Source organism: Galendromus occidentalis, unplaced genomic scaffold (genome assembly GCF_000255335.2).
Source record: "Galendromus occidentalis unplaced genomic scaffold, Mocc_1.1 scf7180000077443, whole genome shotgun sequence".
Classification (NCBI taxonomy): domain Eukaryota; kingdom Metazoa; phylum Arthropoda; class Arachnida; order Mesostigmata; family Phytoseiidae; genus Galendromus; species Galendromus occidentalis.
Window position 1 is genome coordinate 178,893 of NW_003805431.1, and position 25,570 is coordinate 204,462.

The 25,570-nt window shown below is 52.4% G+C and overlaps 1 protein-coding gene across 1 annotated transcript; it reads right to left on the bottom strand.

Annotated features, from left to right (window-relative positions):
* Positions 1 to 855: 855 nt before the first annotated feature.
* LOC100907229 (leucine-rich repeat-containing protein 70) lies at positions 856 to 24,905 on the bottom strand. Its single transcript, XM_029111494.1, has 9 exons — positions 24,848 to 24,905; positions 7,439 to 7,495; positions 6,827 to 7,012; positions 4,654 to 4,857; positions 3,635 to 3,950; positions 2,645 to 2,775; positions 1,664 to 1,997; positions 1,441 to 1,560; positions 856 to 1,204 (listed from the first exon to the last, which is right to left on the bottom strand). Exons 3-9 carry the CDS (start codon positions 7,010 to 7,012, stop codon positions 1,086 to 1,088), a joined length of 1,410 nt encoding a protein of 469 aa, XP_028967327.1. The 5' UTR covers positions 7,439 to 7,495; positions 24,848 to 24,905; the 3' UTR covers positions 856 to 1,085.
* Between the last annotated feature and the right edge of the window lie 665 nt (positions 24,906 to 25,570).

Genomic DNA, 25,570 nt, shown 5'->3' on the forward strand with positions numbered 1-25,570 from the left:
TGTATATAGTTATATACATATTCATAAAATCGGGCTCGCACGTAGACCGTGTCAGCCCACGAGATGGATCGGGCTCTGGAGAGGTTGAAACCAAAACGGGGACAGGCTCGTACGCCTTCCCGTGTGTTCGCTCGCCTGGCTTTTTGTCAGCGAGTTCAACCCTCCGAGACATCCCTGACCCCCGGAGTATCCCGACTCATCGGGCGCGATACCCGACAACTAACAGGTCCCGGTATGGGATCATACTGGGTGTGTTTGCTCGTATGTACATCGAGTTGAAATCACGCTCCTGAACTATTCCCGCAGTGTGGACTGAATTACTTTTGTGTTCCGCTCACATCAAAGCACTCGTGTTCCACGGGAGCAATGGAACCGAGCCGTTATCCCACGCTAAACTGAATGGGTGCATCCTCACCGAAGATCTAAAAATATCGTGAGTCTCAGATTCCGGTCGGGCCTCGATCCGGAATTTCGGACAACGGGCTCGGATCGATTATTAGGTATGTAGATGCATTTCAATCGCTCCCCTGGACGACTCGGGTCAGTTGAAAATCATTTTGAGCGATCCATCGAGTGCAAGCTCTCTCGATCAGCCGGACGATCACTGAATATCTCATTCGGATATCCTACGGTTGATTGAATGTCATTGATCAGATGAATCACCAGATGACACGACGAATTGATACAGAATCACCTGATTGATATTCCAATGATTCCTCTCCGGAATACCAAATCAGATAAGCTTATCAGATTCTCCTTACAGCTGATTCAAACTCCTCTCATGAATTGCATGGTATCTACACTGATCGTGATGATGGCTTCGGGTTGAGGATGATAACGTGGTGACGCCCGTCCGGTTAATCTTCGATCATCATCCTCGACTCGCTTCCTCATGACATCATTTGAACGGTAACAGTGAGGGATCGGAAACGATGCAAGCGTTCCTCGCGCGAAGTAAGGGGGGTTCTGAGGGGACTTCCAGCTTGTGCTACTGTAACAACGGCTCCAACCGGGACCGAGCTCATCGAGATTGTGGGTTACTTGATGCCAAGATTTCTCACAGGTCGGGTGTCCGGCCCGAGGTGCTACCATCGGCTCCACAGCGCAATAACGAGGAGCGTTACAAGGATGTTTCCTTCTCTTGGAACCACTCGAGCCCCGTCACCGTTGAGGCAGGGCAGGTCGATTCTCTTGAACGGGGTGCCTGAAACGAAGTCAATTGTCAGCAATGGCCGGACTGTAGCCCTCCGTCTCACATTCTCTCGAGAAGAATTCGCGCTCGAAATATAAGGTGGGACGTGACAACCTCGAAGTTCCTTGACAGGGAAAGAGATCCCTAATATCCCGAATTCAGGGAGTTCAATTGGATAGAGCGCTTCAAAGCCCGCGGTGATTCGGGTTCGTCGGAAGAGAAGGGAGTTCCAGCTCATCGGCACAAACCTTTCAGATGCTGCGGGGTTTCGCACTTTGTTTCGAGAGGAAGCGAAACGACGATTTTCCCGATGGTTGTGGCGTATTTGTAGAACCATGAAAGGTCACAATCACAGTCCAATGGGTTTCCTGCGATGGGGACAGACACACAGTCAATCGATCGGGCGAGGGAAGATCTATTTTGGAAATTGAGGCTTCGTGTGAGTTCCCATGCTCGATCATCCTTGCTCACCATGGACGTCGATGATAATGAGCGTGTCGACGATAGGCTCGAAAATCTCCCGGCTTAATCTCCGCAAACGATTTTGATTCATGTACAGCCACTCGAGGCGTGGCAGGCTGGCCAACGCCTCAGGATGCAGGAATTCGATCTGATTTTTCATCAAATACAGGAAGCGAATGTTGACGTTGTACGTGGCGAACGCGTCCTTCTCCACCCGAGTGATATTGTTGCCTCGCACGTCGAGTTCCCGGAGGCCTGTCATGTTTCTCAGCGCCACCGTGGGAATTTCCGTCAGATGGTTGTGGCCTAATTTGATCCATTGCATCGATTCTGAAACATTTCTCTCTCTCGCTGAGTTGCTCCGAAAACTTGGGTGGCGAGCATCCCACTGTGGCACGCTGGCGTTCCCCCCTCGCCCAAAACCCCAAGCCCTTGTTCCCAAGCAGTAGTTCCGTCCTCGCGTTCCTCCAGCCGCTCCGAAACGCCCCCGCCTATCCCGTTGTTCTACCTACTTCGTTGGCCATCTGGCGGTGTTCGGAACGCTTCTCTGCGAGTCCAAACTCGCCGCTCCCATCGATCTCTACAGTGTTTCAGCGGCGCGTTGCACATTCCGGTCGCGGCTCCCACCCGCGTTCGGAGGCGCGGCTGAAGCTTCTGCGCGTCGACATCCGCCCCCGCCTTGGTCTCGCGGCCATGAAGTGAGGGCAGCATTCCTTCCGAATTCGGAGTCTGAACCTCGAGCATGGCATCATTAGAAAACGCCAGACGATCACGAAATTCCGAGATCTAACCCGATCCGCGCCTCGGGAAAGACGATATGCGTACCAATGGATAACAATTAAATATCCGGAGCGATCGAAATTCCGAGTGATTTGAATTCAGGACGGCGGCTTCGAGAATCTTGGATGGAAGCTTCCTCTGAATCGGGTCCGCGGCGGGTCTCCGGGAGTCGGAACTCTTCAGAAGTCGGTACTTACGTCTGATTTCGGCGAATGCATCCGGATGGATCTCGGTGATCTCGTTCCTCGACAGGTCGAGGAGATGTAAACTCGAGATTTTCCGGAAGGATCCTGGTCCGACCACTCGAATCTGATTGTCGGCGAGATTAAGTTTGTCGAGAGCTGGAAATCGGAGTGGAGTTAGGCAAGAGCAATACCTTGAAACACCCATGGAGAACGACGGAAACGGCCGTTCATGCCGGAAGTGATGCTTTGTCATACGTGTCCCCTAAATGGAGAGAATCGTCTGAGAACGGATGTTTCATCGACCACCTGTCCGATGGCACCCTCGACGGAGTATCCCGAGGGATGTTGCGATAAACACCGTCTTGATCGACGAGGGTTTCATTCACTTAGATACCGCCATCGAGGTCTCGACACCCGACTTCGCAGGTCGGAGGCGGGAGGATTTCGGGATGCGTAAACACGTGCCTGGCTGCTCCACCGTGGACTGTGTCCACCGGCAGCGTGGCATTAGTCAGCATTGGATCGTCTGCTTAATGGCTAAGTAAGTACTCTACACCTGCATTCGCTCCTCGTACGGCTGGCCGTCCGTGTGAGCGCCCGGACGCGTTTGAGTGTTTGTTAGCAGGTAGGTGAGTCGGTTGGTTTCGTGAAGTGTTCGCAGACGGGGGACTCATGAACGGGTTTCGGAAGGCGGCGACTCACTGAAACGGAGAGGCCCGAACTTCCGCTCTTTTGACCGCCTCGACCGGTGGCAAAGTGCTTGTCGACTGGCAGCAAACACACATTTACTCCTGGTTTCGGTTCCTCTCGTTGTCCAAGTCTCCGGCCCTAGTACACATACACTCACTCACACAATGATAGAAAGCATTGTTCTTTTGCCCCGGGTAGGCCATTTGCAGCGTCATTCAGCGAAAAAGAACTTATCACCGCCAGGGTCAGCCACCTGCAGCGGCACTTGCTGCAGGACTCGGGGCGAGGAACAACACCTGCAAGAGCATCTGTAACGGTTGCTTACCCTCGGGCATGGTCTGAGTCTCAATAACGCTGATGTTGTTCTCGTGAAGTTCAAGACTGTGCAGGTACTCTATGAGGGCGAACGCTTCAACTGGAACTTTACTGAGGTTGTTTCCTCCTAGATTCAACCTCGTGAGGTTTATTCCTACGCCTTTGAAAGCTTGCGGGTCCATGCTATGTATTCGATTTCCGTATAGTGAGAGTCGTATCAACGCGCGCATTCCTCGGAACGCTTCTGGACGAATGATTGTGATCTGATTCAAACTCAGATTCAGAGAAACCAGTTTCTTCAGGTTCTCCAAGGATTCGGTTGGCACCTGCAAAGGAGAAACAGGCGAGGAACCTGTTAACAAGGTCGGTGAGGCTGAGCAGCTGTTCGACGGTAAGTAGCTCGCAAAGAACAGTCGTCAGCATGTGTCAGCTGATGATGGCACAAGCTGAGCTCACGGTATGCGTTGCTCTGGTTGCCTCTCGCGAGCATAATTCGCTTAGCGGAAGCTTTCATAGAGCGGATCTTTTTGCAGCTAATCCTCTTAACAAAGACAGCCGTCGTTACGCTTCTGTCTGATCCAATTGAACGGCAAGAAAAAGTGTTTTTTTTTCCTTCCTCCCCTCCCTTCCGCACTAATCTTGTGAATTTCTTGACAACCAGCACCTTTTCGGTCAAGGTCGAGCCGAAAAAACGCCGTGGCAAACACGCAATTATGCCAGCTTGCTCCCACGCAGAGCCAGGAGCTTCTTAGACCGGTCACTCCATCGAGAGGAGTGAGACGATGGAGTGGAATTTATTCATGGTCGGCCTTTTTATCGACTGTCACGTCTCGACACGTTGTAAACATTAAACCGTTGATTTGTTGTTTGCGTGAGTGAGCGAGAGTGTCTGACGTAGGTCGTGCGTCGTCCGGCTCCGGAGGTCAATCTTGGTATTGTTCCTCCGTCTCGCGAACCGAGAGGAAAAGAAAGACTAATAATAAAGAAGTTCGGACCTTCACGAGCTGAAGATCCGGACGGAGGCGTTACCTCAGTGAGATGGTTTTTCGATAGATCGAGCGACTCGAGTTTGTCGCCAAGGTCTTGAAAGGCATCCCGATGTATTGAGCTCATATTGGCTTCGTGCACCATGAGATGTTTGATGTCCAGCCCGTAGAGCAGATCCTCTGGGAACGAACCGAGGTAGTTCCCATTCAGCTTGAGATACACCACTCCGTCTTGTTGCTCCGCGACCTGAAAAGCAGAGACATTTTAGGGACGTCTCCAGATCCTTAGACTCGCTTCGAATTCGGGGACGATTACGCTCTGCGTTCTATTTCGGAGCTCTTCACGGTCGCCGCTCTGTGGAGCCCGTGAACTCCGCGAGGATTTTTTTTCCCGTAAAGAGGATATTCCGGTGGGAGGCGCATTGATTGGGGAGGAGACCCAAAACTGTGGATAGCCCATCACGGCAGGTCGTAACTCACAACCTGTAATCCACAAAATGCCTCCTCCTGCTGCTGCTCAACTAGCTAGTTGCTTGTCTACATGTGCCTCTATTATCGTTACTATCCTATTCGCATCTTCATCGAGAGATGCGGTGGTTCGCGGGCGAGCGGCCGCACGCACCAGAAGCTCTTCTGCATCATTTAGTCGGCCTACGGCGGCGTCCCACGAGTTTGAAATTGCATCACCGAGAGGAGCGCATGTTAAATTGTGCGCAGGATCTCATTTTGAGACCAGCTCGTTTTCACTCATTCGTAACTCCGTCCCGCCGTTCTTTGTGCGGAATGAACGGATCCCCGTGCCGTCTCTATCCTCGTCAAGGGTCCCAGCGGAAGCTCTCGGCTCCGAGGGTCGTTCAGGGTTAATTCCGTTATTCCCGAAGCGGTCTACCGTCACATTCGGCTTGGTTTTGCTTCCTCTTCCACCCGCCATCGCTCTATCCGCCGGACGTTCCATTCCTCGGATCCCTTGGAGTCGGACTCTCGAGCGTATGTCTTCCGGGGCCGAGAGTTTCCGAGGGATCATTCCCAGAATCGAGTCCAAACGGGACACACCCAACGGGTCGAGTCCCCCATGGACGGTCCTGGGTTCTCTTTTTCCTATCGTAGGGCCAGCGAGAGGAAACTCGACGCGTTGTGTCCGGGCGAACGATATGAGAGACACTTCGATCATGAACGCGGTTCAGCGGCTCGTCGGACACAAGAAGAAGTTTCGCCGCGTCGCTGCGCTCGCATATTGGATGAATTTATTGCACGAATGCATCATTCTCTCGAAGACGATCTCCTCTTGTCTCGTCGTAGGGTTTCGCCCCGAGGCGGTGTCCATCTCCTTCTTCCCGGCCGGGCACGAGTACGGACAAGCTAATAATCGAAGGTCTTCACCCACACTTGCTACCTCTACTCCAACGACGACGCTCCTCCGCTCTGTGATTCTCCTCCAGCACTGGGCTCGTCTCGGCTGGCTGACTGACTGAGAGAGAACATGGAATCCTGTCTTGCGGCTATCCGAGCCCCCACCGGTCGATACGCAGGCAAAACGACCAGGTGCCAGGTAAGCTTGCTCTTGTGTTGTTCACTTGTGAGTGGGTAAGCGAGGAGGAACATCACTCTTGTTCGTGAGTGCCGTCCGAAGACGGATGACTTAGAGACAACTCCTATTTCTTATCGCATTTCTCCTCATGATTCTCGTTCACTTTCCCTTCCCGCTCTCCCCGTCCGCCTACATCAGAGCGCTGGCGGCCATTTGAATGTATACTGGAAAGTTTGATTCAACGCCGTCGTCCTGCGGGATCGGGTTCTGTAGGTGGGAAAGGCAGGACTCGCAACGTCAGCAAACCAACTGTAAAGAGCAATCTATATGCGCATGCCTAAGACACCTCGGTACAGCGTCGTCACTCCGTCACGTCCAGCGCGTCTCCCGCTAAACGACCGAGGTCCGCAGCACGACTTCAAGCACTTGCCCTCGTTCAGTCCGACTCATTCATCCGCAGTAAGTTCTCCATCGAAGTTCCCCGTCCCGTGGCGACAAGAACTTCCGGCTGGCTTTTGATGACGAACTCAAAAATGTGGACGTTTCGCGGTTCCACTTTGGAGATGTACGAGTGACCGACGGACCGTCTGGCCGCGCGAGCGAAGTGCCGACCCAGCCCCGTGTCCGGATATCGCTCCGCAGGGCCAATCAGGACGACGGAGAAGCAGAATTATAGGTGGTTACTTACCCGCAGGAGAAAACTCCGGACTCTTTCGATGGGGCTCTTCTCGCACAAAACGTCGAGCCCCCGGGAGCGTTCGTGACATTGACATGTTAGTCCCGGGATGCGCTGTGGACATCCGAACTGATGGGCGGATATGACGTCGGCCACGAGGAGCCACACCAAGACATGCGAGTTCAACCAGCGCAACATCTGTAAGGGATAAAGTTCCTTTGAGCACGGTACACGTCACGAAATCCAGAATGACGAGAAACCGGGGTCAGAGCTGGTGGGTGCTATTCCCGATAATGCCCAGTCCGATATCGCGGTCACAGTGACGCATTTTGGAAACTGAAGACCGTCAAATTGTCGAGAGTTTCTCCGGAGCTCGGCCATGATCGCTCGTGTCGCTTGAGCTCGAATTTGGGACTCCTGAAGCAGCTACAAGCATGCACGGAGAGTGTCTCAGATTGATATCCAGCGGATGAGCGCGATGTCATCCGCGTGAATACTTCTCGATCCAATGATTCCAGCAGATGTGCGAGAAGGAGAGCGACGGAAGCGTTCGGGTTTTTACACTCATAGGCAGACTCGAAAGAGCTAGGAATCAGCGCGGCTTCGCGGTCGAGATCAACGCACCTTGCGATCGGACGTTGAGTCAGCCTCCCGCCATTACTCGAAGTGTCTCAGCGCTGCCTGAAAAAAAAGTTGATTTTAATAAGTTTCCCAGCTACGTGCGAATCTTTTTCGGTCGAGCTGGTCGAGGAGCTCGAGGAGCTCCCAGCGGGAAAAACCATGCCTTAATAGACATTTCGAAGGGCTGTCATCGAGTCTCGAAATGGAAGGGGATTTAGTCTAAATGTATATGTAGAAATCAGAGTCCGAATCTCGGTCGGGGACTCTCTTTACAGCTCTTGGGATCGAAGCTCGAGTCGCGGGTCGAGGACGACTCGAATATATTTAGGATGGGGATTTACATTCAGGTATGGAGCTGAATCCGATCAGGGAATTGATGCCGGGGCAGATGTTGCCAACTCATCAAAAATAAGCTGCTCGACGAAAATCGATGGCGGGACCGAGATGCGCCCGAGTAAATTCAAGAGATGGGAAACATCCGCATGAGCTCCCGAGTGAAAACTAGGCACCGAGGAAGGAGCATGCAGACGCGACGGAATTCCTGACGATCTCCGAGCTCGATGCCAAATATTCATGCCATCGGGTATCGTCGGGAGTCATCTCGCCGAGATTTGTTTGCGACAAAGTCGGTCTATCCGGGCGACGATGATTTTCCCACAGAAATGTATCGGAATGAGTTCATAACGACACATCCCGGAAGACATCTGACGTTTTCGGATTGCTCTCGTCAGGGTGGAGCGAGTTGGTGCAGACTCCCTTGGATTTCCAGGTCATCGAGGGGTCAAGCCTGCCTCATCCATTCCTGGTCCGCGTTTTACGGCCGGAGAGGCCCGTTTCACGACGCCGTATCACCACCTAACCACCTAAGCTATCGACGTCTCTGCAGTTCAGTTCCGACACCCCAGAGATCTCCGTTCAGTCCACCGGGATCCGAGCTTGCTTTGCTCAGCGTATGTTTCAGAAGTTCGCCCGCGATGATCATCATGCAAGTCATGATATTGCTGTTGTTGTTGCTGCTGCCGCTTCTGCTGCCCCAGCGCCGCCTGTTCGGTAACGTCAGGAGCCGCGGGAAAAACTCTGGAGGAAAAAGTGATATCAATGAGCGCTCGTTAGCCTGGCGTCATTTATCACGGCGAATATTTGTTTAGAATTCTCTCCCTGCGCTCTGGATGAGTCATCAATTTTGTTCGCACACGCTCTCAGTGAAGCCAGAGGTTGCGTTCCTCGGGCGGTCGCCCCGGGTCGGCTTGCTCGCTTCACTTGGAGATAGCTGCTGCGGCGTTCGACCGGGAACAGGAGGAAAAACGTCCCGCTGAAGCCTCCGGATAAAATTCCCATCGTGAGCTCGAGGTGATCCTGAGCCGACGAAATGCTGATCGACAAGGGGGAGAGTTGCAGCTTCAGCTCCGGATCGGGAAAAATGTCGCAACACCGGTCTCTGGTTGCCGCCGACGAGAAACACGGTGTAACGAGCAACGTTGTGCGGGGACATTGATTTCGTGAATAAACTCCATCAGAGAGAAGCACTCGTTTATGAGCAAGACACCATCCGCTATGTCAGTTTTAATACCAGAAGCACGAGAACAAAATTAAACCATCTGACCAAGCCACAGGCCGAATGGGGCGGATTATAAAAATCAAAACAATCCCCGCACGTAAAGCCAAGCCACAAGTTAGCTCGCGAGATTGCCTACTTCCGTGTAGTGCGACAACTGACAACGACCGAATGCGATTTTTATCTAAACGCTGTTCTGCTTGTCCGGGTAGTGATCTCAATCTGCGAATAAGCAATTAGGCTCGGATCAGGGGTTATCGCGTACATTAAATTAGCTCCCATTGTCCGGCTGTTTTCCACCGCCTCGGTTGCCTGCCGGGAGATTAGAACGCCTCCCGAGAAAACGAGGAGCTTAAATTTCCTGCGCTGTTTCCTCGGGAACGGTGACTGGACCCTCGAAAATCGGGGCAAGCATGACTCTCGCACAAAGTCACGATGATGAGCGATGCGATTATTCGATTTCCGATGAGAAATTCGAAGTATCGACTATGAAGGTGACTACGATTGCAGTTAAACACGCCGTTTCGCAGTCCACGCAACGACCACGAAGAAGGGTTCGGATCGCTGCGGACTCGTCGCAAAAGGGTACGCATGCAAGCTGAGCGAGACCATCGCAACAAATTGCCTGTTCTTCGATTCACTAAGTGACTGACTGCACGCCGAACGGTCCTGTAATAGCTGGGTTCCTGTGGACACAGGGGAACACGCAGCGGGAAGCTCAATGGAAAGGCAATAGCAGCCCCCACCGGATCTTCGTACTGTTTTCGCTCCCCTGCAACACCGATACGAGGGGGGGGGGTTCTTTACCTCGCTCGCTTGTCCTTCGCGCGTCAATCGGCCCCCTCCATCCCCCTTCCCCTCCGTGCCTCCAGACCGCTCGGTCACTTGAACACGATTTGATGATGACGTGTGAGTATTGAGCTGCGATGTATTCCGTGACAACTAATTCTTCCGGATGCCCGGTAATTACAGCATCAGAGAGATCGGGACGTCGATCGTTACAGCTCGGTTTCTTCGGGGGACGTTGTATCTATCTCGAGCCCGAAATGCGTCGATTCACGTCGCCGTCGCATGCCGTATTCGGAAAACCCAGCCATGCGCTTCTCTCAGCGACGGCGATTCTCTGTCCGAATGCTCGGGCTGAGGAATGACTGGACCCACGACCTGAACAATGGACGAAGGTTCGGAACGCCGCGTCGCTATCTGAGAGAAGCTCCGATGCGACAATGTATCGACGAGCTGCGAGATTATACTGTGGCCCGACGATCGATCCGAGTTGGTCAGAAGACAACGCCGGGGCTCCAAGCCCCTGCGAACCGCAAACGATGTACGACTGCGTCAGCGTGAAGCCACCAGCCACAGATGGATGGAGGGAGCCATCAATCATTCTCTATTTTGTCTGAGCCCTTGAGCGCAACGAATCACTGGATTCCGACGACGACGGACGAGTCGCGGGGCTCTCTGCACAACAGTCAAAGCCGACTCGAGAGGTCTTGATGCTCGGCCCTCGAGAGACTGGTATCAGGGCTTCAAGCAGAAAGAGGAAAATCGGCGGCGAAAGGGACCCATCGGCGACAGCGGCTCCAATCAAAGTATTAAAGTGCATCGAGCCACAAGAGTAAACACGTTGTAATTCGAGTGAAGTGGGAAGCTATGAAAGTGCCCACAAACGAGTGTGGCCGACGGAACGGACTTTGGCGCCGAAATTCCCCGTTTACTGAATTGGAGACGTCGAGTCGAGCTCCCGAACCGAAGGGAGAGCTCTGTCTTATTTTAAAAGCAGAGGGAGAAAGGTAACGCATCGCCAGTCCGGTGACATTCACTCTTCCCTTCCATCGTTTCGTTGATCAAAAAGTTTCGATGCAAGTTCAACAGTTTCCGAGTCTCGAGACTCCCCCGTCGCTTTCAAAGTAATCGAAAGCGGCGCGATCGTAGAATAATTTTCTCGAGTAGCAAAAAACAGGTGCTCCTACACCACCTGTGGGCGGACGGAGCAAGCGTGCCTGATGGATCTTTCCGTGCGACATCTTCGATTCTACCGGGCCGCGTAACTTTCGACGTATCGTCGTCGTGCCACTACTCGCCACCGACCGCGTTCTACCGGCCCCACGGAGACGGCGAAACCGTGATGATAACGTGTGAGCCGGAGGAGGGCAAATTAAATTTTCGCACGAGTCTCGACGGCTCGTATGGACGAGTTTTATGTCGGCGGCTGATGCAAGTCGACGCTAGAAGTCATTCGGACGTGTGAGTCCATCAAGGTGCGGCAACAACCATTTAGCATGTCGCAACTTCCCAGTTTGCGGAATTCGCGCCGCTCCGTTCGTCCTCCCGCACGTTCAGAACGAGCTGTCTTCTAAATGATAAACAGCTCGGACCGCATTGTAAATGAGTTCAGCCGTCTTTCCACCCGCCGTGTACCCGTGTTCCCGTCTTGCCTCCTCTGGAATTATCGAGTCGCCCGCTGTCTAAGTTAAATCACGAGAAATTATTCCCACATGGGACGGCTGAGATTCGGGGAACAGCTCCCAGGAGATACGATCTGGTCTGCGGCGGAGCTCGTGATTTTCTAGACGCAATTGGTATGCGGAATACGAATGATGTCGTGCTGAGTAGCTTGAAGTTTGACATTTAGGTTTGACAACGCCATTGTCGAGGGCTCAGGTCAATCCATGGGCGTGGGGAGGGGTAAGGTTTTTGCTGCCGCAATGTGTCTTGGATGGAGCATCGTCGGGAGAGCACAATATCCGTAGGCTTTGATGGCTACTCGACGTCGAGACCCACGATTGAGAGGTCGGTGACGATGATATGTGACTTCCTGGCCAGTCAAAACAAGTCCGGGGCCGAAAATCATGCCTATTGGTCGACCAAGAGACTGCCCAGAAAGCACTGGACCCTGTCTGAGCTGAATACAGTGGATCACGGAAAAAAACGAAGCTCGTCCGGGAGCAGTCGGGAGACAGGAACTACTCCCGGAACTTCTCGTAGTCGTTGAACTCACTCACTGAGCCGAGTGGGGCTGATTAGTGCTGTCGAACTGTATAGACAGTATGTTCTCAGGTATTTTGGGTTCTGCTCGAAGTTTGCACTGCAATTCCCGACAAGCTCGGGCTCTATTTTTTATCGAGGCTGGAGCCCAAGAGTCTTCCCACGCGGTATTTCCGATCCTTAATCCCACCGAGACCGCGAGGGATGGAAACGTAGTATACGGCCTCCAGACTTCATCTTTCGTGAGTCGTTTCTCCACCGAGGCCACATTCTCGGTGTCGACTCCGTCGTCGCGGTCGTCGTCATCTGGTCGGCGAAGGCTGTGAAACCTTTTATCACGCCTGGTTTTCCTCCAGAGGATCGCAGCGTAGCCTCTCTTGTTTCTGTCTCTACGGTTTTTGCCTTCACTCAAGTTTTGGGACGGAACTTTCGAAGCAACCGCTGTGTTCACTGGTGGATCTATCTCGAGCAAACACGGCGGCGCAGTGTTGAATCAGCGCCCTTTCCTCTCTTCGTTGGGATCGAATACTTCTCCGGCAGACAGGCAGCGATTAATTCGTCTAATACGCTTTTGTCCGAGCTCGTCCGACTTGAAGTCGTTCAAACAGACGGAAGCTGCTCGAAGAGCTCTGGTCCCCGAGACGAAGTCCGGATCTTTCTGAATGGATTTCCAAAACAAACAAAACATTTCGACGACTCTGTCCACCCGCCGAATGTGTATCTGTGTGAAAGGTCCGGATCTTCTCAGTAGAAAGGACGCGTTTCGAATGTCACGATACAATAGCGCGATCCGCGTATCCGTATCTTGCGGAGCGAAATCGATCACTTTCGCGCCTTTGATTACAATTGCCCTCCCAGACGCGTGTTTGGCGGGCCCCGCTCAGTTTTTCTCCGCCTTAGACCCTTGAGCTTGCGGGTAGTCGCGGCGGAGAACCGGAGGTTCTAATGCCAGTCATTTCCAGGGGATGAATGAGGGAGAACTACTCTCAGCTGAGAAAATATCCGAAATCGAGAGCTATACTATGTGCGAAGCCTGAGACTAGTTTCCCGGGTCCCGAAATCCATCAAGTGCGAACTCCGCCTGGATATCCCGAGTCGTCCATCAAGCAACCCGAATAGAATCCTTGGGCCTCGGTTCGCGCCTCCTGCTCCCTAGAAATCGCACCGGGCGGCCCTGCCAGAACCCGCGTATCGATGATCGCATCCGGCGACAATGACCCCATAGATGTAACGCTCATCGCTCAGGATCAATTTCATTTTTCTGCCCAGCCGAATCAGACCCATTGCCACTCGCATTCCCGACCGCACTAGAGCTGTGGTTCCGTCAAGGGGGGATGAGGTGCACGGAGCGAGGAGCAAATCCGCACAACAAGAACAAGCTCCCGCAGAACTGGGGTTCCTGATCTGGTTCGCAATGTTTGATGAAGGTAGAATCTCAGGGACACTGATTCCGATGGTGGCAGAAAGTTTCTACTCTGGGTCAAAGTGCGAACCATTTGGCCGCGATGAGTCTGTAACGTCATCAGTGCTCATATTGAGTATGTATGTACTTCCTATGAATGTTATAAATTATAAACGTCAGAGATCGACAGCGTTCGTGGGCGCCTCCTGAATTCCGACAGGTTCGTCAACCGGAGAGTTTTGAGCGTGATAGGCGATGGAACCCCCGTAATGATGTATGTAGAGTAGTCGTGCGGCCGAATCGGCTCGATCCGCGCCGCTTTTGCCGAGGCTGACAAGCGGACCCCTGACAGTCGCTCGCCGTGTCGACGTAGTCGCGGTGGGTGGTAACTTCGAATAGTGAGTCCATTCCCGGGGAAATCTCCTTCACGAATATGAGGGGGGAACTCCATTGTTCTCGGATGGATTCCGGAACGTTCAACGATCGAGAAAGCGATGCAGTCATCATGGACTCTATGGTGCATCATCGCCTCCAGTCCATCCGATCCCCGTGCGTTTTGACTAGGAGCCTTGAATCGGGGGCCTCGTTGCATATCCATGGGATGCTTTGCGTTTATCTGTGCATACTTTCTTTTAGCGACATTCGGTGCAGGGGTCAGGCTGGAATCCGGGGTGGAAGCGTACAGGATGACCTCGAGCTAGCTCCAAACTTCATGCATTCATCCAGAGAAGTCAAATCCACTTCAACGCAGCGAGCTCTGACAATTTATCACGTCGATCTCGGAAAATACGCCAAAAAATTTGAAGTCGAACACTCTGCTAGTTCAGACTCCATTACCGAGTGGTCACGGAAGGCCATTTCTGCATTATATCCATTAGTTAGGATCAATGTCGCAGCATGTACTTGCTCAATCATCATTAGTCTTATCTGCCGTACCAACACCGATGTCGATGCCCGCTATTCCTTCCTGGGAGAAGTAATATTTCCGCGATCGGAAGAAAAATTACACGGTCGGAGTAAGGATGCGTGGGCGACGATCACTTCAATGCTGCGAGAATGGAAACATCGAGAGTCCCGCAAATCGGGGACGCGCCCGAGATAGCTCCGGTCGATTGCCGAAATCCCCGGGAACATTGAGCTCCATGGATTGAAGTCAGCTGATCCTGATCGACAAGGGTGTCCAGCCACCCGTCCCTTGGCTCGACCACTTCAAAGTAAAGCTGACTGAGTCGAGCCAGCGAAGGAATGACCGCGGCACGATAAGGGCTGACCTTCTTCTCTCTCTCTCAACTATAGAGAATGAGAAAGCACAGCTCGCCTTTCGAGCGTGTGAATGGTAAATGTTCGAATGGGTTAGTGAGTTCCGTGCGTCCCACTCGCTTCAAAAACATGAACGCCGTCGTGATAGGACGGGACGCAGTGAGAGACTGAAGTCACGAGAGATGACGTGCCGCCGCGTATTTCTAATAGCCCCTTCCCAGACAGCAGGTCAACACCTCTCATATCTTACTTGGATTCGTTTCTGGAGCTCATTCGGCTTGTCCAGCCCCTTCATGGTTCGTGCGCGCCTGTCTCGGCCGAGCTAGAACCGCGCGCGCCCTTCTGAATATTTATCGTCGGAAAAAGTGAGTCGGAGCTCCAGTCGAGAGTCGAGAACCTCGCCACGGAGACTCGGCGCACCGAGACTTTTCTCCATTTCGGGTAGAGCTCCAGGAGATAGTCATCGGGCCTAATCAGTCTAAGAAAGCCTAATCAGTCATAGGCTGCCGCTCCCGATCGGAGTAACGATCACACCTGACCCTAAAACGAATAATGCAGCAGCGACGACCTCAGAGACCCGATGAAAGGCTAGTGGAAAAAACAGAGTCCCTGGAAGTCCCGAAGGGTTGAGTATCCCAGTCGCATAAAAACCACATTGCCGTCCCGCTTGATCGATGCTGAAGGTCGGTACGGTTGGAGAAACTGACTCGCCTCCGGTCGTCGATGGGGCTGTTGCCTAGGTGGATGCGATGGTGAGCGTAGCAACAACATACTCGCCTTCAACACCTACCAAAAACAGTTTCGGAAACCGGGTCAGAGGTCAAAGCTTCGGCTCCTCTGACGGTCCGGCTATCCGAAGCCAAGAGAAGCCGACAGGGGAACATTGCAGACTCGGGATTTTCATCTCGGCGTTGCCTTTTTCACTTTTGTGCTGAACGCTATATCTTCCCCTCGATTTTTCTATGAACCTCTCTCGGTGACTTCTGACCTGTCTGCCGATCCGCTCCCGTCTTGTCGACTGCTACTTGATCTTCTCGATCGCGGCGAACAATTGAGCAGATGGGGAGAAGCTGTCTCCCGAAAAATACAATACGCCCTAGACTCTTGCTGATAACGCGTAGTGAGGGAAGCGCATCCCGAACATTCCAGCTCGACATTCGCAGGTTTCCAAGGTGTAGAAGCCTTTTCTTGGAAACTTGTTTCTGCTTCGCTGCGATCGTCTCCACTTGACATCTCTTCGATGCGATGTCTTGTTATTCACTTGTTTTGAAAGCTCTCCTGTCGCATACTCTTGACCGTCTCTTGAAATTGCGAATTCATGGTGGTTTCACAAGGAACCCAGGCAAGGACACAGAAGAGGAAAGCTCGTGATCTGGAACCCGCCGAAAGCAACGTAAGACAGGACCGGGACACGTGGGACTTGGTGAAGATACAGAGTTCAGTGGTGGAACACGAGAATGATGCGTATCAAATCTGAACCCTACGACGATTACGGGCCGAAGGGGGCTCGAAGCGTGAGTTCACCATGTTGGGAACTCTTTTCAAGCAGAGCCCGATTGAGCCGAACTTCTGCAGAGCTCGCGAGCTCCTGTGACCGGCGACATACATATGGAAACGTTCCCTGCGAGCGCTCGTGAACTGGAGTTCTCCCAGCCTCAATGCCCCCGCTTGTAGGAGACCGTGAATTTGACTCACGGTAGCGGAGCGTATCTCATTGCTATCCGTCGGCGCCTCAACCAAAGGAATTCAACAAAAATTGAACATGAGCGACGATGATACCTTGGGTGTCCACCGAAGCTACATAAAGAGGATTCGCGAGAATATAATGACGAACATCACCATGGTAGGAAATACCTATGTCGACCTGGAGCAGGACTTTGGACCACAAGGAATCCGAGCGCTCACGGAACTTTATACGGACAGTGTGCAGGCAAGCGGGAAGAGCAGAGGTGGAGGAAACGCGCGATAAACTGTGCACGTTTGATGGGCCAACAGAGTTCAGCTGCGACAAACTGCTTTGCGATGGGGTCTAACAGCGCGGAAATGCAGCAGAAGACGACGACGACGACGAGGAACAAAGAGCAACACACACGAACCATCATACATAAACACCGCAACGAATTCGCATTTGTACACCGCGTCACGACCGCCCAGCGGGTAGGTTCTACGGGTGCGCGACCACGAGCGGTCGCACTAGCGATGTTGCGGAAGCATGCAAATTCCATCAGCACAAGGAGAGGGAAAAACCTTTCCGAATGAAACTTCCGTGTAGAGAAGAGCAGCGCATGAACTTTGCGGAGAACGTGAGAGAAAGTTTTCCGGGAAAGCGGCGGGAGACAGGACAATCGAAACTTTCCTCCCCCTTCTACTCGTGAACCTCATTTCTATTCCATACTTCTCGAATTCTCCTCGTCCACTCTTTCTCCACGGAGCCTCCAGGGGAATATGCCTCCCTCGCCGCGCCAACCTCGTCCGGTTTATGTTGGAATAATCCTCTCTCGGTGGATGATTCTAGGACATCAGTCTGTCACGCTCAGAGCCGTCTTCTACGAGGCTGTCCTTGAATGTCCATGTCGGAATCATGAGACATGATCGGCTCCGGGGAGGCGTTTTGGGTAGAACGAGACAACGTCAATCAAGAGTAATCGCGAAACAGTCACCATGGGGCTCGCCTCGCCTATGAGCATAACGCCGACGCGACGTGCACGCTCTCGCTCGGGAGCTCTGCTGTTACACGTTGAGGGAGCAAATTGCTTACAGGGCTCATCCGTGCGCAACGGATTGCTACGGAGACGTTTCGCCCAGCTCGCCTATCTCTAAATCTTCCGCCTGAGTTTCGCTGCCACATATCCACCGAGATCTCTCCGCTGAGCGACACATTAGCGGGGCTGCACTCCGTCCACAATCTCTTGAAGGGAACTGCTAATCGCCGCCAATGATGAGATTTTCCGCATGAGTCATCGTATTAATGAAGTGTACATCTCAAAGTCTCAGAGTCCCTGTTAAATACCGTCGTCGTTACTCCAGGAGTGAAAATATTGATCGGTGGACGATCTATCCCCTCCGCCTTCACCTCAGTTTTGGTAGAATAAGGATAGCCGTTCCTGATTCTCTTCGATGACAACGATGGTTCGGGGTCGCGTTATGATTGTCGACTTGGAAGATCGGATTCTGGCTTTGATTCATCAGGTAACTCCCGGGTGACACTTTTGCTCTGTCGGTTTCTCATGATGATGTATCATCAAGTCATGTAGTATCATGGAAAGATTGTAGCGCTACGAAAGCTGAATCCGACGAGCTGCCCACGGGAAAGGGATGAGAAGCTCCCGTAAGACAATACCGGGAGAAGATAGTTGGTCCGTGGGTTCCTGAACGGTTCTGAACGAAATTCGGATGCCGCTCCGCTCGCGGTCCAAGATCAGACGCAGTAGTCTTCGCCACATGCGTTCCCAGTTTTCGACCTCAAAGGAAATTATCCCGCCTCGGAATAAACGGAGCAGCCACCGGACATGGGGGAAATGAGCTGGGGAACGGTATGGCGGGACCTCCTCGAACCTCTCTTTCTTGAATCCAGTTCCGCCCACTCATGAGTATCGTCGATGCGTCCTGTGGAGTTCCTCTCAGATATTCTTGGAAGAACAACGGAGAACCAGACACCGAAGCAGCAGCAGCAGTGGGCGCAGCCAACGATGCGGCGGCATCGTTCGAGCGGGCATCGCGGCCCCGGGGCTTTCTAACACGATTACCTCAAGGTCCGCTTGAAGATTCTTGATGTCGGATAATGAAGCCTTCTCGCTATCATCCCCCACAGTTACCCCGCCAGTTAGTTAGCTGGCCGCTCAGAGGACTAAGTAGCAGACCAAGCAGCTAGCCACTTAGCCAGGTATTCGTTCTAAGATCCCGTCGGCTGACTGAATCGGATTCCCTCTGCCGACCCGCTCAGGTCTCGCGGGCCAAGACTTTGTCTTCAGCTCAGATCAAGGTGGGTTTTCCTTTGTCGGCGCTTCCGAGCGCGCCTTCTTCTACATGGAATGACGTTGCTTTAGGTCAGGCACGTGGCTCTCCGAGAGAATCCGGAGTCGCCGAAATCCTTCGCGAGTTTCCACAACTCTAAGGAAGCCCGAACTGATCGCCGCAGACGATTCGAGAGATGCGATGCGGAGTGAAAAAGCGCAGAAGTGCTGCTCAGAGAGGCCGACATACGAGCCGCTTGACAAGCGATCGGACACTGAGTCGATTAGTTCAAGAGGATGAGAGGTTTCGAGGGAATTAGAGGGCGGCGAAACAGAGGATCCGGACAGAGACATGTTGGCGTCGGGAAAGGACGACCTAAAGACGGAGTGAACCCGAGACGGGAATAGAGGTGAGGAACGATGGAAGTTACCGGAGTCGGTGATCCCGGAGGGGAATTCGCCCAAGGTAGATGAAAACAATGGATGGGCCGGATGGGAAACGAGCGATTCAGATAGAGCGGTGAAGCTGGTCGACGAGGCCTCCATTACCGATTGAAGACCTCCCATTCCTCCTACTCCACACGGAAACATCGGTCAATGGCGAGATTCATTAACTTAACGGATGTCTGTTAACGAAACTATTACGACTATCATGATACAGCCCCTCTCTCTCCGAGCGAGTAGGGATGCTGATATTATTGTGACAACACCGTGATACGCTCGATGAGAGGTATTGACCACGATTCCCTAAGCCATCGAGTATTCCGCTCCTTTTTCCCGCTCAGCTCCTATTCTCTTCGTCTTTTCCTTCGTTTCCTTCCTGCTCCTTCTCCACATCATTTCTCTATTCCTCCTCGTCCTCCCTCTACGGCTCGCTCGAGCTCTACTCAACCTGAGATCCCGCTTATCCTTCCTTGTTCTCCGGCACACCGAGCCTCTTCATCTATTTCCCTATTCTTCCACACTTCCGCTGTCCTTTTCCGCTCTCTCTTTTCCCGCTCCTCTTCCCCCTCGGGTCCTTCGCGAAACTCTTTCCAAACCTTCCCTCCCGCTGTTACTCGCCGACCATGTTACCCGCCTTATTCTTCAATTTGTTCCCCTCTCCCTACCCCCGATATTCTGCTTCTTACCTAGTTCCCCTCTTCCCGTGCCTGTCTCCGAAAGACATCATCGCGGCCGAAAAGACGAGTCACTCGTGGAGCGCCTTCGGCTTCCGACGGAAACTTTGGACTTCTCACGGAAAGCTTACTCAGTTCCCCTCCCGTACCTCCCTTTATCCTCTTTTCCACCACTCTCCATCTAAGCGTCGCAAATTTTCCCGGACCCGGAGCTACCCCCCGTTCTTCTCTCACAGACACCAAGGGGCAGCCAGCCGATATCGGACGAGATCGTTAAGCACTCGCTGCTCCTTATCTCTCCTACCGAAATTCTCCTTGGCTCCATGTCGTTCCTCTTGAATTCTCTCGTCTGTCTACTCTCGTTGTCTCATCCTGAACTTCGGGGTTCTTTTTCCCACACGGACTCTCTTCCATCGTCCGAGCTCCGTTTCGCACCCCTCTCCGATTGCCTCGGCCGACGTCCCTGTCAAGTCCCTCCGACACGGTGTCGCGATACGTCCCGATCAGAGTCGAGATGTCTCCTTTCAAACTCTCGGATATTTGCAATGAGCTTCAATAATCACAGCCTAGGTGCTACGAGTACCGATCGAAATATTCGCGTATTTCCGCCCGTACCTGTGAATAATTATTGGGAGTCGGGAATCTTCCTCTATTGACCGTCGACGATATTCTCGACACCATGCCGAGCGCCCTCAACCGGAATTTTCCAGGTTTCTAGCTCCCCGCGATTCATCTTAATCGTTAAACTTTTGAAAATCATTTGCCGCGCCATTATGTGCAAAACAGAGCACAGCCGCCGCGATAATTAAATCAGGGAAACGAGACCAAACAAGCGTACAAGCATTCTGTTTTGCGAAAACTTTCGCTCGGACGCCTTCAGTGTTCTTCAGCCCGAGCATGATTCCGCGTGTCCCGAGTTTGAGTGAATGAGTGTGTCTGACTGACTTAATCTGCGTAATCTCCGCATACATACATAGATGGATGGATGGATGCGCGTTCCAACTTCGCCAGATGAATCGGATGAATCGTTTTGTTCGTGAGTGGCCGTAGATGTTCAAGTGACTGTGGGCTTTGTGCGGGCTGCGATGGGATTAGCTCGGAGCGCTTGACATTCAGCCCTTTGTCTTTTTGCTCTTTTGTCTTCTCCGTCGTCGTAGTCGCAGACGACGGCGGCGCGGCGTACCGTCACCGAACGTGAGTCGGAGCCGAAGAGAAGTTGCGCAAATAAATGCATATGGCCAAACTTATTGCACGTTATTAATAAAGCGCCCAACTCTCCGCGTAGATCCCTCGCCTCACGTCAAGAGACACGAGGGAGCGAGCAGAGAGTGGCGGGTGCCGGAGGAGCGCCAGCAGATCAGTTGCGGAATGGATGATATCGCAAAATATGACGAAACTGAGAACTCTTTCGAAATTCGCCTGATCGTTTCCCATCAACTGGGGCTGGAACGATCGCCTGCCGAGCTCCTCAACTCGGATTGCGAAGAAGGGGAAGTTTCAGAAAAGGAAAACCTTGGGCCTAGTTTTAAGACGGAAATCGCTACCGCACATACTTGGAGCTCCAACCTGGGTCCAAAACTAGAACAGAACCTGTGAGCGAATTCAGCACAAATCTTCGCTCTATGCACACTGATTTCGCAAGGGGTTCGCGGCCGCTCGGGAATTTCTTTCCCCATCTCTCCATCGCCATGATCGTCGCAATAAGGCTGAGAGAGATCAAAAGTCAAAAGACATAAGGTCCAATGTCTGGAAGCCGTCGACCATCTCCGAAAAGATGACCCCGCGTACGTCCCAAGCAGAGTGGAACGCACCGAAGATTCGCTCGCCGGTTTGCAAGCTCCCGGATTTCAACCACCATCAGCTGTTTCTGTGTGATCGTGGCATTGCGTTCGTCCGAGCTGACTCTCCATTTCCTCTCTCCACTGTTCCTATATCAGTCGAGCTAGATTCCCATGGATAATCCGGAAAATAGCAGAGCCTAGGCTAATAGGCTCCATCATGAAGTGGGTTTGTCTAGCGTTCCGCATCTCACCGGGAACTCACTTCATATTCGGCACGTCCGAGAACAATTACCATTTTCCTGAGTTCCCCCGATGAGAAATTTTTAGGAAGAACTATGCTCGATTAAGAACTGGTGGGAAGGGGAAAAGCGGCAGCGCATGATGCTCCTGAACTTCTCCGGGCATCTAGCGAGCTGAAGGAAACGCGAGGCTCCAATGCGAGGGAAAATTTCTAAAGCTTCGGAAAAGTTCCACGTTTTTGAGCTACCTCCGAACAAAGAACACGCTCTTGAGCACAAGCTTGTCCGCGTATGCGTAGCTACTCGTTCAGAGCGGATCAATCAAAGAACCGGCGAAACAGCCACCAGGTCGTTGCTCCGACAATTAAAGCCTTTGAAGTTGTGATTCAAAACGATTCCGACGATTCAGAACGATCGCTCGACGAGTGTTGATTGTTTGATTCCGTATCGACTGCAGTCCGACAGAGCGAGTTAAACGTCGGTGCTTTGTCATGTGTAGCCTAACAATCGGCGTAGAGAGCGTTCCAAGTCACAATCAGTCACAGTGAGTCGATATGGGGGCGGGGTAGGCACTCCACACCGTTTATCGCTTGTGATTTCCGCGTTGGTATCCGCAATGATAATAAATGATACCAGGGGAATGATTGACGGTTTCGCTATCGAATGCAGACACGCGACTCAAGGTCAGCGGTAAGATCGGAACACAGACAAGGAACGACACCGACGGCGTAATGATTCGTTCCAAGGTCGGCAGATTGTCAGCTTACTTAGCCGAGCGACTTGTTGAGCCAAGGTACGTACGAACGGTCGATCTCACGGGTGGCCTGTTTCTGAGCAAGAGAAACTGCGTCGCTGTGATATTCCTAAAGAAGAAGCTCGCGATTCGGCGGAATAATATTTGGCGAGAACGTAAACATTTTTGACATTCGTTCGAGCCGAGATCTTTAAAGGTTGAATCGATCGGCCCTCCAAAAAGCTCAATTTTTGACCGATCAAGAAAATCGCCGGAGCGTTGAGAGCTCTGGCCATTCATTATTGCGCGAAAGATATTTGAAAGTCTTTCAGGGAGCAGGAAGTGAGTGCGTCCTGGATCGGGGGCGGGAGATTACATCGAGGTTATTCAGTGAAACAAAGTGACCTGATAGATCTACGACTCTCCGAAAATATATTCGAAAATAATCCCGATATAATCATCATGAATCCATAAGCAGACACGTTATCGTATTCATCGCCACATGGATTTCTCCCGTGAAAAAGAGGCCAGTTTGAAAGTGAGACTCCATTCTGACGAGGATATTTTGCGGTGGGCTTCCGGAACTCTACTCGGATGCATTTGCGAATAGAGCCCAAATAAAGTTCCGGAATCCTGACACGGCTCGGACTGAGCTGGACCTCCGATCGAAGTCCACTAGATTTCTATCGCTTCACTTTGACTCCCTCTCCACCGCTGCTCTCTGACCTCACGAAGATTGTTCGAGCTCTCTCTCGTAAACGGTTCCGTTTCTCCGTAGCATTCCCACTACGCTGTGGACAGGTAATACCTATTCCGCTTCATTTGAATATTTTCCTTCTACATGAGTCGACTCCAGGTCCGGAATCTTCGGAAGAAGTTTCGGTTGATTATCCGTCACGATTTCCGGAATGGGTACGCTCCTGCACGCCGCTCCCCCTCTGTCGAGCGGGACTCCATCGAGAAATGGACATCTTTTTAATGAGGGTAAGATGCATGCTCTGACAAAGAAGCTTTCCGATTTTCTTCACGGGGCAGGTTTCATTTGAGAAACTCCGCCCCTGACTGCGAATATGTGGGTTCTTCCCACTGAGCGATAGAGCCTCCAGAGAGCGGGAAACCTTTTTCAGCCTTTCGGACTGGACGGACAGGGCAAGAGACCGACCGTCCGGCTGGTCAGAGCCGCCGTACGGATAGACTAGGACGGGGCATCCAATTTACATAAATGAGTTCTTTGTTCCGGTAGTTCGGTCACCGCTGGAGTTGTTCCACCCTTCAAGCACAAACCAGCCGTCGAAGGCGCTGACCTGCTCGTCGGCAGATCGGACGATCTCCCTGGGGGAATACGCTTGAACTTCTTCCCAGGGCATGAACATCAAATGAATGACTGGACTAGGAATAGAACCGATTACGTTTAAAGATGTCGAGTGGCTGCAGAAGAACAGCCGTTGTCCGACTTGACAAACGTGGGCCCGTTCGGTTTGCAGAATTTCGCCATGAGAACGACGAGGACCTCTGCGAGAGTGCAAGAGACGACCATAAAAACGACATTAATCACAATATCAAGAACAACAGCGATAAGAGCGAAGATGAGCGCAGTCGACGGCGGGGAAAAGCAATAACATGGAACGAATATAACGACAAGAAAGGAGGGACTCTGACCGTGGCCCGTCGCAATCGTCCGCCGATCGACGCTGATTTCCGAAAGATCGGAACTCGACGCACTGCGTGATTGCGGCTGATAGACGAACTCGAGTGTGAAACCTTGAGAGGCGATTTCCTGCCTCGCGAGTGGAGCGGTGTCGCAGGTGAGGTTTCGCATCGGGGAAAATGTCTGAATCGCTGCAACGATCAGCGATTTATCCAGAGATCCTTTTCCAATCTGCGCCGCTGCGGTCTTTCGCTGTTGGGACATTTGCGGGTTTCCGCCGCGGCTCTCTTCTGATAAGGGTCGAGAGAACTCCGGCTTCCTCAATTCGACATGCGACCCCATTGTGATGTCAGACTCTGCTCTTGAATATAAGCGTCGCATCCAACCGGCTATTTTGGCTTATCAGACTTGGTGTCGCGTTCGCCCAGAGAGGAGACTCGTGCTCAACTGTTTCACGAGATCTTATCGCTCGCACGGGACTCCGCATCGAATCAGGGGGTAGGGGGGAGGCGCCGTCGTCTGACAGGAATTGGGGAGATTCGGGCTGATATTCTCGACGGGTCAGGTGGGGCATGAAATGGGGCGAACCCCCGACGTTTCGAAGAAGCTGCTCTCACTTAGAGCTTCGGGGCTTCAGGGAAGAGGGAGGGAAGAACTCAGGTTGTTTTCCTAACTGATGGGCTCCTAGCATCAAATCATTCATCATCTATATTTTCGATTCAGGTGGGAACTCACTTGATGCCGCAACTCCCGGCGCAATCTTCGAGAGATCCTCCACCAGGTCCTGTGTTTCTTATCCAAAGGTTCAGATGCAATGCGTCTGCCACGTATCAATTTATGAATCGATTAAGAAATCGATCGACCGAGGATTACGAGCAGATCACTTCGAACAATCAATCACACTTGCGAACACAGCGCTCGATTCACGAGCGAGTTGTAGGCACGAGAACGGAGGCACGCACAATCCACTTCGAGAGGTAATTACTTCAAGTAAGACTCCACAGCGAGCGAACTTATATCACGCATCAACGTGCATTATTTCACGCAGCGTCCCGAACAGACAGCGCGGCTGAATGTGAACACGATTCCACGCGCGGCGACGGTGGCTTCCCTCCACCGAAATACCCTTCTCTGAGGCGTACTCTCCACATGACCCTTCCTTGTCGATCCGCTTCCCCAAGAGTTTGCCTGAAGCACGCCACGGCCAACAGTACACGATTCCCTCCGCCGTCCTGTTGAGCCGTCCTGCCGCTCGTTCGAGCGATGATCGATCAATACAGCTGCATACTATATTTTCTGATAATAAAATAAAACCAACTCCATACCGGCTCCCTGTTCGCTCACTTATCGGATGACTCGCTCAACTTGACTTCCCTAACATTTCGCGAGGCCAGTGCGCTCGGAAAATCATCGAAGCCCAAGCGGAGGTCGATCCCCGGCCTTACTGTCATGTTCCCG